The following is a 19,312-nucleotide window of genomic DNA, read 5'->3' on the forward strand; positions in this document are numbered from 1 at the left end:
AAAAAAGTGTAAAAAAACAGGCCATCTATTTTTAAAAGTGGAATACGGAGGTGAAATTTCAGTTTTCCTTAATAAATTACATTATTATAATGGGAAATAAAATACTTATACTATCCCAAATCTACCCTGTGTTGCTAAGTCTGGTGTGTTGGCTGTTGCTCTTCTAATCTGCTTATTTGGTATCATGTGTCAGCCTGTGCTAAGTACCAGGCACTCTGGCAGGCAGATGGGGACTCATAATACTACCCCACCACCCTCCCCTGTTAGCATACCACCTTCATGGGACTTGGTTTCTGGACACTCATCTTCTCCTCTCTTAAAGCCCCAACACTCTACCTGTCCAACAGGTTGTTTACTGCTTCTCCAAGTGAGTATTGGCTTGATTTTTCAAGAGGGCCCCCCATTATACAAATATTGAATCACTATGCTGTATACCTGAAACCAATATAACGTTATGTCAATTACACCTAAATAAAAAAATTTAAAAAGAGGGCCCCCAAAACCACAGGCCACAGGGAAGACAGAAAGGCAAAGGACGAGAATATACAAAAGAAAGGAAGCAGCAGAGAGGGGAGCACAAGCTCAGCAGGGAAGAGAGGGAGAGAAGCAGGAGGCAGTGGGCCCCACCTGGGAGGGAAGGACGCTGCCCAGGTCCTCCAAGTCCTCAGAGACAGGCCCCGGGCTCCAGCTTCAGCCCTGCGTCACCCAGCTGCCTGGACACTAAACTTGTTATTCTACGCAAGCATCTAAAACCATCCCCTTCCCAACCAAAAGTGGGCATCCCGGAGAATGTTTTAACAGGATTACTTTACTAAAATTATGTTTCGATGACGTTATGGAAATAAAAGAAGCATAGTGTCGTTTTCCCTCTTTTGGTTTTTCTACTGGTTGAGCAATTAATTCAACGACCTCATGGTCTGTCTAATTTTGCTTCTGAATTTCAGCCAAACTAACTGGATCATACAATTCACTCAATTCACTACACGGCGTTTTTTGGTTTTGTTTGTTTGTTTGTTTAACATCTTTATTGGAGTATAATTGCTTTACAATGGTGTGTTAGTGTTTGTATTTTTAAAAAATTCTTTTTAATGACTAACTGGTTGGTCTCTATTATAACCCATACAATTGCAGTCAACCATTGAGCAGTCAAATCTGTGGCCATACAGACCTCCAAAAACCACAGTAAGTGAACATCAGAAAATTAATTGGTACGAACGATATTTATACAATATTCAAATTCCTGTCAAATGATTAAAAAATTGTAAACTTTTCTCAGTGAAATCCAAGCCAATCTTCATTCACAAGCATGCAGCTGCTTTTCTCAATTTATGTGTATATTTGTTTTGTCCATTTCCATGTTTCTATTGCTCTCATCCCCCAGGACTGTCAGTGGTACTGAAGCCTGGGGACCAAGTGGGAGGGACCTGGGTCCCAGGAAAGCCCCGTCAGAAGCTGTGAGACCATCACCATCCCGGGCTAACACCACCCTGCTGGGGAAGATGAGGTTGCCAAGATATTTTTTCTTCCGGTCAAATGTGCAGCTCCTACCTTGTACACGGATACTGTTCTTGGGGAATGTGAGAGCTATGTTGGATGCATTTCATGAAAACTGTGTGAAAGATCACAATAACTGAGAATTTTAGACCTAAAAGAGACTGGTAGAGGACTTGTAGTTTGGAGGTGTTCAAACTGGAGGCCACGTACTCCTGATGGTATACAAAGCCAGTCTGGTAGACACCATTCCCCACGTACCCAACCTCTCTGTGCCTCAGTTTCCTCACTGTATATAAGGGCTAGAAATAGAACCTACCTCTTCAGGGTTAAGTGATACTTTAAAGTACAGGGCTTGGCTCTCAATAAATGCTCAATAAATGTTAGCAATTATTATTATTACTCTTAATATGGGAGTGGCCATCAGTCAATACTGACTTTTATTATTGACTTTGGACAACTGATTGTTTAAAATATGCAAACCCTCTGTTCCCCATTCCCCGCTCTGCAGAGAGGTCCTGATCCAGGCATCAGTGAAGGGCAGGCACACAGGCAAGCTGACAAGCACCTGCTGAAAATTCCCCGTGCCGTTTTGATTTGCACACCTCCCTCCCTCTGCCTCATCTCCGGTTTGCATAAGAATCATTGAGGTGTCCATACTTAAATAATGTAATTATACTAATGCCTGTGAAGTGATTCAAACTGCAATTGTTTGCCATCTCATGGGAAGCTATGAGCAATGTCTGAAAGAAAATCACATACATTAGAATAAAAACAGAAAGCTACAGAAAAGGGAAAGGAGATAAAGAAAAGACACCCACCTATTGGAAGAGAAAAACCGGAAGTTGTAAGGCTCGGAGGCAGAATACGTGCTCGGATGGAGAGAATCAGAGGAACTGTTAAAGGAAGGAAAACCCCACTCAAAACGCTGCCTGGAAAGCTGGCAAAGCACCTGGCTGCCTTCTGCAGATCAAAAGAGAGCCCGTGCCAGAGAGATGGGCATGAGATGTGTAGATTTTGACAGACTGTGCATATTTTTATAAACCTTAAATTCAAAAATCCATTTTTAGTAATTACGTTATAACACAAGAGCTCCTCCATTCAAGCAGCTGGAATTTTCTTCTGCCTTTTGCCTACATACTGGTAATTAGTGAGCGCTCAGAGAGTTCACACCACAACTGCTCTCTGCTCTGACTGGAATCTCCGCAAACGCAGCGAACGAAAGACAAGCCAGAGGATGCAGCTAACACGCTGCGTCACCGTCCCCGGGTTAGCCTCGCGCAGGCCATCACGTGGGCCGGATCTACCTGCTTTCCTGCTGGGATTCGGCTTCCTTTTCCTTGGTGGACAAGGGCGAATCCTCAAAGTCATAGGAGAAGAGGTGGAAGGGGCTGTGAAGCACATAGGGCAGCTTTTCTACGGTCGGTGACGCCTTCGCGGGGCCGGGTGCGGCGCGGAAGGGCTGAGAAGCCGGGGAGGGCGTGGAGGGCGCGCGCAGCGCAGGCCCTGAGGACCCTCCGCGCAAGGCGGTCCCCGCTGCACTGCCGGCCGGGAGCTGCTTTCCCGGTGAGGAGGCACTGGAGGCCGCGGGGAGGGCCGGACTCTCGGGCGCAGCATCCTTTCCGGTGGGGACCTGCTCTGAGGCAGGGCTGGCCTCGACGCTGGGTCAGCAGGGAGGAGGGGAGGAGAGGAGGAGGGGGAAGGAAGGGGAGGGAAAGAGATTTGGGAGAGAGGGAGCAAAAGTTAGGAAAGAGAAAAAGACACGTAAAAGCTCACTACTGTTAGGGCCGCTCACTTAAGAGTCCAGCTGTGTTTCTTGACCTGCAGCATAAAAGCCAGAAGCCCTGGTTTTCCCAATAATCCTGGCGCCCTGGGCTTGCCAATCTGGGGGGGTAAGACCCACCTGGCCTCTGAGCATACAAGGGCCTTTATGAGGGGGTTTAGTGGAAGCTCAAAGGCTCTTCTGCACCTGCCCCTCAATCCCCAAGTTTCTCCCCACTGGTTGTGTCGGCACCGGAATTTCCACAATTTGAACTTCATTTCTTTGTCTTGATTAAATAGGGGATCTGCCCTCCTCCTGAAACACCCAAACTTGAGGGCGAGGTATCCCACAAGCCCCATACTTAACAGTCACTGCTTTCAGATCCTTTCTGGAAAGCAAGTGTGGAGAAGGAGAAAAGATGCCAGCAAGAAATGCAAAGAGCTGGAAATGAGGGGCTGGCAGAGTGAAGACACATTTTGCCCGGTTCACACTTCCCCCAGGGCTTCCTCTACCACTAAGCCCTAGATGTCTAGACTCCTGCAGGCAGGCCTCATTCTGCCACAGATACAGTTATGAAGACTTTCCATCTTCAGGGGACTGGATTTAGACCACTTAGACATTTTGAAGCCTACCTTTGTAACAGGAGAATCTACATTAAACTCTGCATTTTTCAAAATCATAGTCCTTTTCCCAGAGAACTTGACTCCCAGCCATGCCCACTTGGGAACGGGATGTGAGCTGTTGTTTTTCCTACCTCAAATCTAGAGCTCCATCTGTATATAAGGGCAGGGACATACCGGTTTCCCTGGCTCAAGGGGAGGATGGGATGAGACCACACTGCAGTGCCCAGGGCAGGCCTGGCACAGGTGGTACACACACACAGGGGGCACACGTGGTGGGCACACATGGCGGGCAAACACAAGGAAGCAGCCAGCAGGAAGGAGAAGCAGTGGAAGACACCAAGCCCACAGAAGTAAGCAGAATCTTTCCCACCACTTTTAAGTCTAGTAGGTTGACATCAGGGAAGAAATAACGTCCAGATCAATGTTAATGAACACCGTGGTTAAGATCAAACGCTGGTGTTTAATATGCACACCTTTGCTTCCTAAAACTGAAAAGTCTAACTGTATAGTCTCTGATGAAGACACCCTCCAGAATCAGTCATATAGTCAAAGACACTGCAGAGGATAGGATAAACCACCATCTACCTGTGTAAATAGCAATCCCATGTAAAGACAGCACGAGTCAGTAGGGATGCCTTTGGAGGCTGCTCTTTCCAGCCAGATTCTTCCATCTGGTCTGTAGGTGCTGCTGAGCTGTTTGAGCCCCTGAGGGTGAAAAGTCTGTGGGTGGGACATACCATGCACATTTAAGCACGTGTAGAGCCACACCGATGTATTTATTGAGGGTCCACAAGATTTTCTGTGACTCATTTTTGACCTAAGGTGGGACTGTCAACTGAACCTCCTCCCTTCCCAGAGCATCCCTAACTAAGGTCACTACCCCCCAAGCATGGCACTCGGCACGGGCGGGGGCCCTTGGTTAATGCCGACCTTTCTCCCCATCTCATTCTGGAATGTGTACCTCACTGTCTGTCACTAGGTCATTCCTTTCCTCTCTCTACATCCTGCTGGCTTCTTCCCGGACATGTCCAAAGGGGGGAAGCAATCAGTTCAGAGAGGATCCCACGACCCCTGGGAGTGGTGGGCATCTCAGCACGTCAAATGAGCCTGTCTGAGAACTTTTATGTGCGCCGGTGGCCCCGAGAATGAGGCCACAGCAGCAAAGAATCACATTAACTTTGAACTTGGTAAGAGAAAGATTTTACCCTAATTCATCCAAGATCCTTTTGACTTTGCTTACTTGTGGAAAAACTAACAGCAACAATATCAGTTTGCAGCGTAATCAATCAAGTGAAGGAACCATTCAGTTATAGAATTATTTTTGAATGTCAGAAAATGAATTTACCCATGATCAATTTTTATTTTTCATACAGACATCATTTGGGGAAAATACCACAAAATTTACACATATCTGCAAGGTGCCTGTGTCTGTTAACATTGACCGAAGACAGAAAGGATGCACCTTGGAGAGGTGAGTGGAGGACAGAAAACTCCCCCAAAGGGCTGTAGAGCTATGGTAGTTATTCTAGGCATGCAAATAAATGCTGGGAATTTTTTCTACGCTATATGGGGTGAAAAGTGTTTCTGTCCATTTAGATAAAAATCAAAAGGCATTATTCCTACAGCAGACATCCACACATTATAGATAACATTGTACTGGTAAAATTAGTAGGAAGAAGGGGACACATGGAATTATTCTTCCTACAGTGTAGGGAGGGTTAAAGTTTTCTGAGCAGAGAGGAACATCCCGTTAGGTACTGTCAATCTGACTGAGCCAAAGCACTCAGTGAGGGAGGGGACAGTGGGGAGAAAAGCTCCTGGGTGTGTCTCCCATAAAGCAAGGTTAGGAAGGCAGCATTTGAGTAAAAAACACGGTTCTCTAGGGAAAACGTGCTCAGTTATTTCTATAAAACCAGTCACTCTGTGGCTCTGTGTAAACGTTTGCCAGTGGGAGCTAGTGAGGAAGGGAGGCGGCTACTGAAGGGTGGCTGCAAACTATCCCTTAGGAAGGAGACTCCAGGCTTTTGGTGGGAGCCAGGGAGTGTCCAGCCCTCGGTACCTGTCCTTGCCCGGACAGGGGGCATCGTCATCTTTCTCTTCCTCTGAATTGGGCTCCGTGACTGGCTGCTCCTCTTCCTCCTCCTCCTCCTCCTCCTCAACCCTGAGGCAAGGCCAGGAAAAGAGAAATGCACACAGAGACAAGATGGAAAAGCAAGATAAGCATTACAGACAAACAGGAAGATGAAGCAAAAAAAAAAAACTCCAGCTGGCTGAGATGAAAAGAGCACACTTAGAGGAGACAGTTGTGAGATGGGGAAATTTAAGTGTGGGCTGGAGATGCAATAACCCAGCACAAGCCACATTTCTTTGTCAAGTTGGCTGGATGCTACTGCCTGCATACCCTGACCCCGCTCCTCCCATCCCCCTACCACACATGATTCACAACAGCTTCTGGCCTTGGGCAGGCCTCCCAGGTGGTTCTCCTTCTGCATACAGAGTCATGCAGTGGCTGTTCTCAGGGCTGCCCAGCGCCTGCAGCGAGAAGTCCTCATGTCTTCACTGCATTCCTTCCTGCACCACCCTCTACGGTGGACGGATGGTTTTTGCATGTCACTCCCTCATTCTCAGTCAATGTGTTTGGGGGTGGGGGGCTGATTCCCCCCCCCCCACTTCAAAGGTTAACACATAGTCCAGGTGGAGTCAATCTGGGCCACCCCTGGGATTTCTCCTGGTGCCTTCAGGGATGAGAAGGTACAAGGACACCCTAAGTCTAGTGGAGGAAGGCTGCCTGTGAGTGACCCCGGCCCAAGAACAGCAGAGTTGGAGAAAGAGGGACGGAGGTGGAGAGAGAGGAAAGCAGTCTCCATGGCAATTTTAACACTTGCATCTAATACTTTTGAAGCTTCACCCTGGCCTTTCACTAACAGAAGATAATAACTTTTCATTTTTGCTTAAGGTAGTTTAACTTGGGTTTTGCCCTTGCAGCTAAACAAGTACAGACTTTGATAACTGAATCATTACCCTCCTTTGGCCTCTAAATTCTATCAACATGTGACTTATGTGATGCAAGTGTTCCATGTGGAACACTTACCCAAGCTTCTCAATCCCTTGCCAAAGGGATTAAAACTCCTGAACTCCAATGACCTTCATCTTTGTTCACTTCAGGCCCTCACAGGCTGGACCTCATCATCACATCTAAGTAGCCCACCTTGGAAACCTTAAATCTAAACTTCTGACCCCCAACCACAAGCCCCCATTCCCCCAAATCTCTCATTCCTCTCCTCCCACCATAACTCTTCTGAAATCTCAGTGTCCTCCTCTACTTCCTAAACGTCCACCAGCTCCTTCTTGCCTTCAATCCTTATGAATCGACCGTTTCCCACTGTAGGCATCATTCTGCCAAAATCTGTAACTCTTTTGCCCCACTCTCCTTCAGTTACAGTTTTTCTTTTTACTGAAATATAAAACACATACAGAAAAGTACACGAATCACTGAGGTTTCACGGAATAGATGCATCTACCTAATCAGCATTCCTTTAAAGCTCCCTTCCAACTGCTTCCCTCCCCAACTTGAAACAGCACAGGTCAGCTTTGCCTGATTTTCTTCTCCATCTAAAAGGAATCATACTGTATCTAGCTCCTTTTGTTCAGTATTACACTTGTGAGATTCATCTATACTGTTATGTGTACTTGAAGATCATTCTTTCTCATTGCTGTATAGTATTCTCTTACATGAATATACTATAATTTAGTTATCCATTCTACTGTTGATGATAATCAGGTACTTTTCAGTTTGGGGTCATTTTGAATAGGGCTGTTATAGATATTGTAGTACATGTTTTTTAGTGTTTTGGGTCATAAGATATGCTTAAATTCATCTTTATTAGAAACTGTCAAACAATTTTTTAAAATGAATGAATGAATTTACATTCCCATAGATAGTATATGAGCATTCTGGTTCTTCCACATCCTTGCCAAGATTTTATGTTTTTGTCTATTTCATTTGCCATCTAATCTGTGTGTGATGATGTCTCATTGTGGTTTTACTTTGCTTTCCCTGATGACTAATGAAGATGGGCACATTATCATACTTTTAATGTCTATTTAGATATCCTCTTTTTGAAGTGTCTAAGTACTTTGCCTTTAAAAAAAAAAAAGAAAAGCCTCGGACTTCCCTGGTGGCGCAGTGGTTAAGAATCCACCTGCCAATGCAGGGGACACAGATTCAATCCCTGGTCCAGAAAGATCCCATGTGCAGTGGACCAACTAAACCCATGCACCACAACTACTGAGCCTGTGCTGTAGAGCCCGCGAGCCACAACTACTGAAGCCCGAGCGCCTAGAGCCTGTGCTCCGCAACAAGAGAAGCCACCGCAATGAGAAGCCTGAGCATCACAACAAAGAGTAGCGCCCACTTGCCACAACTAGAGAAAGCCCACGCACAGCAACGAAGACTCAATGCAGCCATAAATAAATAAATAAATAAATAAATAAATAAATAAACTTAAAAAAAAGGCTTTTGATTTGTAGAAATTCTTTACATAATTTGGACGCAAGTAATTTGTCATATTCTAGTGTTGCAAATATGTTTTCCCTGTGGGTTGCCTTTGCATCCACTTCATGGTATCTTTTAATAAACATATGTTCTTAAGCTTAATGGGACCCTATTTATCTTTTTTTCTTTGATGGTTAGTGTCTTTTTTGTCCTGTTCTTTTTTTTTTTTTTTTTTTTTTGCTTACACCAAGGTCTTAAAGGCATTCTCTTATGTGACCCTTTAAAAGCTTTATTATATAACCTTTCCCATTTAAATTTGCAGTCCATCCATAATTTATTTACTGTATCATATGAGATAGAGGTAAGATACATCTTATCCCCACGTGGACATACAATTGGCCCAGAACCATTTAGTAAAAAGGCCATATTTTCCCCATGTTAGTATCATCTTTATCATAAATCAAGTATATATCTGTGGGTTTCTGGACTTTTTCTCACCATTAGTCAATTTTTCTATCTTTGCATGAATACTATCTTAATTATTACAGTTTTATGATAGACCTTGACATTGCAAAGTAAGTTCTTTGCCCTTTATACTTTCATAGAAGTTTTGAATCAGCTTGTCAATCAGCTTCACCAAAATCTAGCTGGACTACTAGTTGGGATTGTATTGAATTTATACACAAATTAGAAAAAGAACTGACAATTTTACATATTAAGTCTTCCAATCCATGGCTGTGGTATATCCTTTATTTAGATCTAATCTTATTCCAATATTCTTTCATTTCTTTTAAAGCTTTAAATTTTCAGTAGAGGTCTTATATATTTTCTGTTAAATTTACTTCTAAATATAAATTTTAATGCTACTGTACATGTTATCAATTTCCAATTTAATTTTCTATTTATTTGATGATATATAGAAATAAAATTGATTTGGGGGGTAAATTTACCTTGTATCCAGCAACTTTTCCAAATTTATCAATTGTAATACTTTTTATATAGATTTCTTCAGATTTCGTATATAGACAGGCATACCGTCTGTAAGTAATGATGGTTGTATTTATTTTGCTCCAACTCTTATGCCTTTCTTTTTCTTGCCTTGTTACACTGGCTAGGAACTGCAATATTACATTGAACTGAAGTGATGACAGTAAGCATCCTTTCATTGTCCCAAATATCAAGAGGAAATATGAGCTTTGCCACAGATTTTTTATTCTTTATCAGATCAAAGAAGTTTCCTTGTTTGCTAAGAGTTTTTGCCATATATGAGTGCTGAATTCTATCAAATGCTTTCTTTCCATTTATCAAGATAATCATATGATTTTCCGCTTTATTTCTGCAAATGCAATGAATTACAAAACTGCTTTTTAAAAGGTTAAACGAACCTCGCATACCAGCAATAAACCCCACCTTGTTATACCATGTTATCCTTTTTATAAACACCTGGGTTCTATTTGTTAATATTAAGAATTTTTTAAATTGAAGTATAGTTGATTATAATATTATTAAGAATTTTTTACGTATATCTTCTGGAAAGAGATTGATCTATAATTCCTATTTCTTAAAATGTGCTGGTCAGCTTTTATGGAATAAAGGTTATGCAAGCCTCATAAAGAGGTAGGGCAGAGAGGGTGACAGCTGTGGAGCTAAAGAAAAAGAGATGGATCCGAAAAAAATTAAAATAGATTTGGCTGAATTTGGTGACTGGTTAGATGTGGCAGGAAAGGAAGAAAGAAGTATTGGTACAACCCCATGGTTATATACCCCATACCTGGATTGAGGGGTGCTTCTGTCAGAAACAAGGAAGCCAGTGGAACAGTGAAGACAGCATTCCTCCTGTAATGCCACAAGCCACAAACGAGCACACCCCATCTGTCCTTCTGAGCCTGGTACAGCTCACCCTCACACACCACAGTCCTTTTTCTTGGCAGTCCTATTCTGCTCTAACAGCAGTCAACTTAAAAACTGTACCCTCAACCTTCAGCCTGAGGCTACCTTCCCTCAGCTTGATCAGGAATTTGCAAATGTTATTACTTCTGGTCCGCCCAGAACCCACGGATCTCTACCCTGCCAACCAATGGGTCTCTCCTCTTTAACACAAAACAGGGAGCCCCAGCCTCCAAAATGACTTGACTTCATTTGTTCTCCCAGGTGGTAAAGTCATTTAGAAGCAAAGTCTGCTGGAGTTGGAGAGGCTCGGAGCCAACTGCCTGGGTTGTACTCCAGCTCCATAATTTACCAGCTGTGTGACCTTGGGCCCCACCTTCCTCATCCCAATTTAGGATATCAACAGTACCTACCTTCTAGGAGAACTGGGTTAATATGTAAAGCACTTTGAAAAGGAGCAGTATACAGTGAGCAAATCAATTTGTTTTAGCTATTAGCTCTCATCATCATCATCACCATCATCGTCACTGGCTTTGGAGCCTTCTTAGGAAATCTCTACCATCCCCCACTAATGGATACTCAGAACTCTGCTTGATTCACTAAGGAAGAGGACATAGTACTCTGCAAAGCATTCCCAATCACTGGCAGATAGTAACACTTTCCCCTTTATAACTTCCACCTGTGTAAGCTGTGTATTTTTGATCCTCCTCTCTTGAATGTAGCTGTCCTACAGATGTATGAAGACAGGCATTCTGATCAACATCCCAACCTGTTTCCTCTTTGGGCTCAACATCTCTGACTCTGCAATAAATCTTCTGATGACTTGTGTATGTCATAGCTTTGCTATCATGAGTGGCAGAGCAGGACCAAGGGCAGGCAGCACAATGACTCACTCAGGGAATCCACTTCCAGGAAGTCCCATGGTCAAAGCACTGGCCTTGCCCTACAACTCAAATGCATGAAGAAGGAAATACCCTCTCGTAGGGCACAGGACTTTCTATGCTTGATTTTATTTAGTTTCATCCTAGTAGAATTAGTCAAATGGAATGATATTTTATGCTGTTAATATTTAAGATTGAAGAATTAGTTCAGACAATTTTGCTTTTTCCCTAGCTGAATTAAGTATAACTTAATTTTGTTTACACTTGTTCTAAGGCATTCTGGGTCTTTGGCCTCTGGCTTTCAAATACCTCTAGGGGTATTCTGCTTGTTTGTAATTGACAAGGAGTTACTCTAGGGCACAGGCCTGTTCTGAACCCATCAGGTAGTCTCCTTTTAACCACAAACAGTCCCAGACTGGAGGCCACCCTCTTCATGTTGGAAAAGCAACAGGCCCACCGCCTGACCAATTCTGCAGGGCACAGTTTCCTTCAAAGTCAAATTAACTTTCTCAAATTCGGGTCTCAGGCTGATGTCATGTTTCTTAGGCTTCAAAAAACAAGAAGGAAAATGGATGTTGCTGAGATGTTTTAAAAGTACAATAGAAACATTTAAAACAGTGTTAAAGTATATTCTAGGACCAAAGAAATCAGGATGAGGAAGAGTTAAGCAACACATTTGGAGCAGACATTTCAACACATCTAATAGACATAAACTCAAATCAGGAATATGAAAAAATATATTTTAAAAATCAGTAAAAACACAACTATAAAAGTGAGCAAAATACACAATCATGGCCAATACATTTATATGAAATGATATTTTAAAACCGAAGTTTAAATATAAATCAATCAGAGTTTAATAGAACTCAGTTGGAACTACAATGAGATACCATTTTTTATCTGCTTGGCAAAATTAAGAAGTCTGAAGATAATACTAAGCACTGAAGAGCATTTAGATCAACGGGCTCTCATATATTGCTGATAGGAGTGTGCATTAGCATAATGACTCTGGCAAAATAATTGGCACTATGTCATAAAGTTAAGCATTCATATCATGAATATGACTGACATCACCTAGAAGTGGCATTGCTGTAGCCTGGGGCAGTGGTTCTGAACCAGGTGATTCTGCCCCCTAAGGGACATTTATCAATGTCGGGAGACATCTAGTCTTAGATGTTGCATCCTACAATGCACCTGGCAGCCCTCCACAACAACATTTGCACCGAAAACTTTTGGTCCAAAATGTCAACAGTGCCGAGGTTGAGAAACCCTCTCTAGGGATGCCAAAGCATGTACACCAGGATATGAGTCTGAGAATATCCTCAGCAGCACTGTCTGTAATTACCAAAAAATGGAAACAACCCAAATGCTCACCAATGGGAAAAAGGATAAATAGATTGTGGTATATTCCAAGCAGGGAAAATGGAAGACCTTCAGCATCACATGACAATATGGATGAACCCTGGAAGCATGATGTGGAGTGAAGACAAGTGCAAAGAGAAACTACAATATTCTAATATTTTTTATAAAGTTCAAAAAGGCAAAATTGTATAATATACTATTGTTATATAATATATATATATCTGATAATACTAAAAACAAATAACAACAAACCCATAAGACAACACTAAACAATATTTAAGAGTGCTGGTTACCCAGGTTCAGAGATGTGAAAGTTGGAAGCTCATAGTAAGTTAAGGGTAATGCTCTGGGTTTCTAGCTAGATGGAAGTCTCATGGATGTTCTTTATATTAATATTTATATACCATTAATAATTAATATTAATAATGTTAATCATGTTTATAATATTAATATTTATAATATTTATATTTATATAAAATAAGTAAACTAGGAGAGGGCCACACATGGACCAATGATGCCAGTGTATCATGAACTAAGGATTATGATTAATTCAATTCTGGACAATTAGAATTTTTTAAATAGATTCTATTTTTTAGAGCAGTTTTAGTTTCATAGCAAAATTGAGCAGAAGGTGTAGAGATTTCCCATAATAAGTAACAATACAAACATTTTTTAGAAGTGAAGAAGTGTAACCATGGGGCAAGGGCTCTCTCTCCATTTACCCAACAATTATTTATTGAGCATTTATTATGTGCAAGATGCAGGGGTACAGTGGTTAGTAGAGGTTCTCACCCTTAATGTGTACAGGTCTGTGGGGGAGAAAGACATTAATCTAATTGTACCAGGAAGTACTCAAGTGAGAAAAATTTCCACAGTGCTGTTGGGGCAAAACTCAGAAGGCCAAGCAGCAATTGACCAGAGGAAAAGATGGAACTTTACACATGACACTCTCCTGCTCCAACACGTACACGCTAACCTTAAGATTAAGTCCAACTTGCTCAGCTAATACCCCCATCATCTCGCCAACTTCATCTCCCTCTCTCCCTTCAGCAACTCCCCCACCCTAGTCTTAATCAGTCTATTGAGCTGTCCACCCAACACCAAGGGCATTTCAGCTTGGGGTCCTCAAAGGAGCCATTCTCCCTGCCTGGAGTTACTCCTTCTGCTGTTTCTCTAGTGGACCCATCTGCCAGGGACATCCAGTAAGTACTCACTGCCTGTTGCAGATCTTTGGCCCAGTGGACCTCGCATGGTGCTCAGCACGGAGATACTCGCTATGGATGGTCAACAGACAGAGTGGCAAGAACTGGAAAAATGACCTTGGAGATCTCCCCACATTGCAGATTAGAAAGACGAGGTCCAGAGAAGGCAAGATCACACAACCTGCCAGTAAGAACTGGCGACGTCATGAACCCAAAGCAGAATCTAAACTGGTTTCATTGCTCCACCGTCACTGCACATTTCCTTCTAAGCAATAGCACCCTGGATGGTGCTTCTCAGTCCTCCCTGCACAGGGCATAGACAAGAACAACTGCACAGCCCACCAGAGTAATGGACAGGAGACCCGCCCAGTGCCCCAGTCACCCCGGACCTGCCTGGTTGCCCTGAGGGGGGAAAAAAAAAAAAAAAAATCGGTGTCTTGACACAGGTGTGACCCATTTGTGGCAACTAGTTAGTAAGTTCTGTATTAAGGTTTAGATAAGATGCAGGCATTTTAAATGCCCCATTTAGTTCTGTAAAATGCATATGACATACTATAATTAGATAAAAAAAATGTCATAGAAATAGTGTTACTGTGAATATAATTAATGCCACTAAATTGTCCAATTAAAAATGGTTAAAGTGGTAAACTTTATGTTATGTCTATTTTACCACAATAAAAATTTTTTAAAATTTACAATTTAAACAAACAAACACAAACACAAAAACAAACAGAAGAAATAGTGTGTTAAATTTCTGTCAGACAAAGTGCCCCCTTGGGCTCCATCTGTATCCCGCAGATGGAGCAAACGCTGCATCCCTCTGTGAGAGAGTACACTTCAACTGGAGTTTGAACTTAGCCTCCCGGTGACTCATACTTTCTGCTCCCTTCAAGGCCGTTTCTAGGTTACCAAGGCCCCAAGAAGGGATTTGAAAATTTCCAATTAGTTATCTTAATCAGTTAAGATGTATATCTGACCAACTGAAGCGGTGATTTCATTCAAAAATAGTTTTGTTATCCACCAAAAAAAAAAAAAAAAAAAAAAGAAAGAAGAAGAAGAAGCAGCTTCCCTCAAAAGATTTTTGCCAGCTACTAAGAGAATGAAAAGACGTTTAAGAGAGTCCAGCTGTTGCTCTGATGTTTCCATGGTGAGAACCCAAAGTGAGACAGGAAAGTATTTATTGTGCCTGTAACACTCAGAGTTTAGAAGGAGCATATTTACAGGCCACGGATACTGAATATACCCAGGAACTGGACAACTGGCCAGAACCTTAATGCACGAGCCATTATTTTGCTGTTTTGTTTTAGAATAAAATACCAATGGACCCAGCACGTTATTTCTGCGGAAAACATGGAGCAGTTTAATGTAATGGAATTCCAGTCTGCATAGCCTAAAACCAATAGGAAAAAAAAACACAATTAGTAGCCTGGTTGCAGGTTTATTTAGGAGTCAAACAAGTCAATCCAGTGATAACTGCGGACTATGAGGTGTCTCACTACTTTCTTTTGTGGGTACTTTGATTTTATGTTTAAAAAAGACTTTATTCCAAGCCAGAGAGACTACCTAATTGCCCTAAGTGTCTCTTAGAGGCCTGAGAGAGCGGACGAGAAACTAGCATGAAGGTAGACTGGAATTCTCTGTGACCTTTTGGAAACTGCAGGGACGCCAAGCACAGACCCAGGCTGAGGTTTCAAGATGGCAGCCTCCAGAGGCGAAAGCAGCCCTGCCTGCGTCTGGCTTGGCTCCATCCTGAGACCCAGACACTCTCTTATGTCACCCATAAAATAAAGTGCAACAGCAGAACAGCAGCCTTCATCTCTGGTGGTCTGTGATAGCCGACGAAATGAAATTGTGTGGACATCAGACAAGTTCTCTCATCTCCAGAAGTTGTACACTATTAGTCAAATAGTGTGCTGTCTAGCCAAGCTCACTTTTAAATGTTTCGAATAACAGAACTTCTTACACACATTCTGTCTCATGTTTTCACAAACAGGAAGGCAATGATACTAAAGAATGAAAGACTCCAAGTTAGAAAGAGACATGATATGTGTGTCTTTAAGAGGCAGATACCAAATGTAACCACCACGAGGAAGCCAACCCCGTTTCAGAGTTCTGTGTGTAGGACCATCTTTCAAACTCATGACTCAGTTTGATTCTAGAACTCGAATTGCCTTTTCACATGCTTTGGACTTCAACACACCACCATCAATCATCCTTCAGGACTCAGCCCAAACGCCTGAGGAGGCTTTTTGGCCACCCCCACCCCCCACACCCTGCCCCATCCCACTATCCTCTTTTCTAAAAAAATCTTTTAAATTAATATTTAATTATAAGAATTCATACTCCCTTTGAAAAAGTATAATATTACTGATAAAAATTAAGTCCCCTTTGACCAGAGGTAACCACGGTTATAAATTCGGTGGGTAAATTTCCAGATTAAAAAAGAACGTTTTAACATATATTATTCTACAGTCCTTTTAATACAGCAATTGATGCCGCAAGTATGTTGATACTTCTGGTGTGATGCATTTCTTATAATTGCTAGTTGCATCCCATCATGTGGCTATGCCATGTTCTCCTTATCTAGCCACTCCCCAAGTTGCTGTTACAAGTGACGCTGTAATGACAATCCCTGCACATGTCCTTGTGAACTGCACGTTATTGCCAAGTGCATATCCTTATATCCCTGCTACCTGCACACAGCCCTGTTTGCAGCCTTCAAAAGCCCTCTTCCAAAGCTACACACATTTACTGACTACAATATTTATGTGCACCCTGTCTTATGAGGCTGGAAGAGTCATAAGGGTCATGCTTACCACTGTATCCTCAGAACCGAAAATCTGGCAGGTACAGGAAAATACAAGCTGGTGAATAATGAAGGAATGAAAGAATATCATTTTGTTCTCCTTTGGCTCATAAGCTACTATTCCTGCCTCAACAAACTCAGGGCAGTAATCATAACATCAAAGTTCATAAAATGTCAGGACTGACTAAGAAGTCTATCCCTGTATGGTTACTGTGAAATAATATACTCAGTGTTGGGGTTTCGCTGATAGAGAATTGGTGGCTTGCTTGTTTACTTATGGGCGTGAGCTATTATGGATGTGGACCCAAGTCCCAGCCATGTTTTAACAACCACAAAGTCACTTCTTCTTCTTTTTTTTTTTTTATAAATTTATTTTATTTTATTTATTTTTGGCTGTGTTGGCTCTTCATTGTTGCACGCCGGCTTTCTCTAGTTGTAGCGAGCTGGGGGCTACTCTTCATTGCGGTGTGCGGGTTTCTCACTGGGTGGCTTCTCTTGTTGCAGAGCACGGGTTCTAGGCGCGTGGGCTTCAGTAGTTGTGGTGCACGGGCTCAGTAGTTGTGGCTCGCGGGCTCTAGAGCGCAGGCTCCATAGTTGTGGTGCACGGGCTTAGCTGCTCTGCGGCATGTGGGATCTTCCCGGACCAGGGCTCGAACCCGTGTCCCCTGCATTGGCAGGAGGATTCTCAACCACTGCGCCACCAAGGAAGTGCCAAAGCACTTCTTCTCTGCTTCATGATTTTTTCCCCTTTTCAGGATCAAAATTATTTACTCTTCTAACTCAAAGTCAATTTTGCAAAGCTTGTTATAAGTGAAAAAAATATAGATAAAGAAAGAAAAATATCTTCCCAAGTTCAGTAAGTATTTGTTTCACTTCAGAAGGCCTGCCACTGGCATGAAGCCCTGATACCCTACACCTGCTCGCCCTGTTCTGTCCCAAGACCTCTAGGAGACCACGGCCCGCACGCAGCAGGCCCCGACTGGCCACTTCTTCAAGGGGGCTCATCTCCAGTCAATGTTTAAACTCATGTTTATAAAACCAGAACTGCATGACTGGGGGGGAAAAAAAAAAAAACAACAACCTCAGGAATTAAAATAATTTCTCTGGAGGCAAACGTGATTACTGTAATGGAGTATTCCTGAAGTGTGATATAATTGTCTCTGATTCCTCACTGAGTTATTGTGTCTTTGGGAAGCATGTTTTGTCAGGATGTTCAAATGGCACTTAGGCTGCAGATACCCGTCCCAAATGTGCCCAGGCTTCCCTGTTCTGCAGGCCACTCTCCCAGGGCAAGGGGTAGGCTTCCCTCTACTTGGCTTGGCTCTGCCTCCTGTTTCTCTCCAGGGAAATCAGACTCTCACTGGGCTGGGGGGCGGGGTGGGGGTGAGGCTGCAGTCACTCATTTATTCTAGTTATTTAACAAACTCTCTGACGGGCGCTCTCACGCAAAGCACTTTACATGGTCCACCCCTGAACTCCTCGCAGGAACTGCTGAGGTGGTACTATTACTACCCAATTCACAGCTGAGGAGCTGAGGCCCAGAGAGGTTAAGGAGCTTGCCCAGAGTCACAGAGCTAGAAGCCGGGATCTGAACCCAGGTAGTCTAACCCTAGCATCTAAGCTCCTGACCACGATGCTCTGCTACCTCCACTATGATCATTTCTTTGTGGCTGGAAATAAATGCCTCTTCTCTTTAAGGACAGGAAGAAGCTGTGAATCGTTCCTTCTTTCAGATTCTTTTCATGTATTCAAGTGTATAGGGAGTCTACCAGTTCTCACCCCTTGCCCATCTCACCGAGGCCCCATTCCACCATGAGGAGCATCAGTGATGCCTTGATATAGACAAACTTGGACCACAACTATAGCCCATGTTAATCCTCATCAGTCTCTGAAACATCAACATTACCTCCCTTAGAAATCAACGTTTTTTCTACAAGAATATGATGCTTCTGTGATCACTGTCAGCTCGCTGAACACATGTGTGAGACAAGAATGACATTAGGCCAGGTCTCTCTTTCTTTGGGCCTCTCCTCATCAATTTCCAAAGCCTATTCCAAAGGGGTCCCTTGCAAAATGCTTCACCAGCATCACCTTGGTCCACTATAAACACCTTTTGTGCCGTGTCAGATTTGACCTCCTCGGCCTACATTTTCAGGGTTTTATTTCCCTGCTAGTTCAACCTTCATCACTGAAGAGTTACTACCAGGCTCCCTCCACAGGCTCTTGTAAAAGAGACAATCTCATTCTTCCTTCCATGATTGGATTTAATCGACTCAGTTTAGTAATCATTAGAAAGCCCCTGCTCCATTTCCAAAGGGATCTTGGAATTGCCAGGGATATAAAGAGAGAGATGCTTGCTCTCCAGAAGGACCACCCATACCTGCATGACCTGCCAACAAAATCAGCTCTACCAGAAAGGGCTGTGAACAGTCAAGACATGGATGGGAAGACGTGTATTACAGAAAATGGAGAGTCTGCAAGGTCAAGGGCAAGCAGGCTTGACACTGAACGAAAATACCCAAAGCAAGTCAAAGATGTAACGAGAAACAAAACCTTTCCTTCTCTTTGAAGCGTGTTCACCACTCCCACAGTAAAGGGCTGTCTCTTCCTGCAACACCACACCAAGTAAGGCCACTCTAGCTTGAGAAGCATTCACACTTGAAGACAACCAATATCAAGGTTCATTGACTTGGGAAGTGAGTGAACTTCTCGGTTTCAGAATTTCATGACAATTCTACACTTTATCCATTCACTTCTCTGCTCACTTGGTTTGTTTTCCCTGGGTTATGGCATCTAAGCCCAA

At 42.9% G+C, this 19,312-nt stretch overlaps 1 protein-coding gene across 5 annotated transcripts in view; it reads right to left on the reverse strand.

Moving 5' to 3' along the window:
* The window catches only part of FHOD3 (formin homology 2 domain containing 3), a 495,595-nt gene that overhangs the window by 141,192 nt on the left and 335,091 nt on the right, over window positions 1-19,312 (reverse strand). Inside the window, exons 11-13 of one of the 5 annotated variants that reach the window (XM_057527272.1) lie at window positions 5,927-6,037; window positions 2,799-3,140; window positions 2,313-2,387 (exon numbers count right to left, since the gene is read on the reverse strand). The exons of 3 other annotated variants lie outside the window; for them this stretch is intronic. In XM_057527272.1, the coding sequence (XP_057383255.1) occupies window positions 2,313-2,387; window positions 2,799-3,140; window positions 5,927-6,037 (528 nt within the window). The remainder of the gene's footprint in view (window positions 1-2,312; window positions 2,388-2,798; window positions 3,141-5,926; window positions 6,038-19,312) is intronic. One more of the 5 variants, XM_057527268.1, reaches the window with a different exon arrangement.

Source organism: Balaenoptera acutorostrata, chromosome 13 (genome assembly GCF_949987535.1).
Source record: "Balaenoptera acutorostrata chromosome 13, mBalAcu1.1, whole genome shotgun sequence".
NCBI lineage: Eukaryota > Metazoa > Chordata > Mammalia > Artiodactyla > Balaenopteridae > Balaenoptera > Balaenoptera acutorostrata.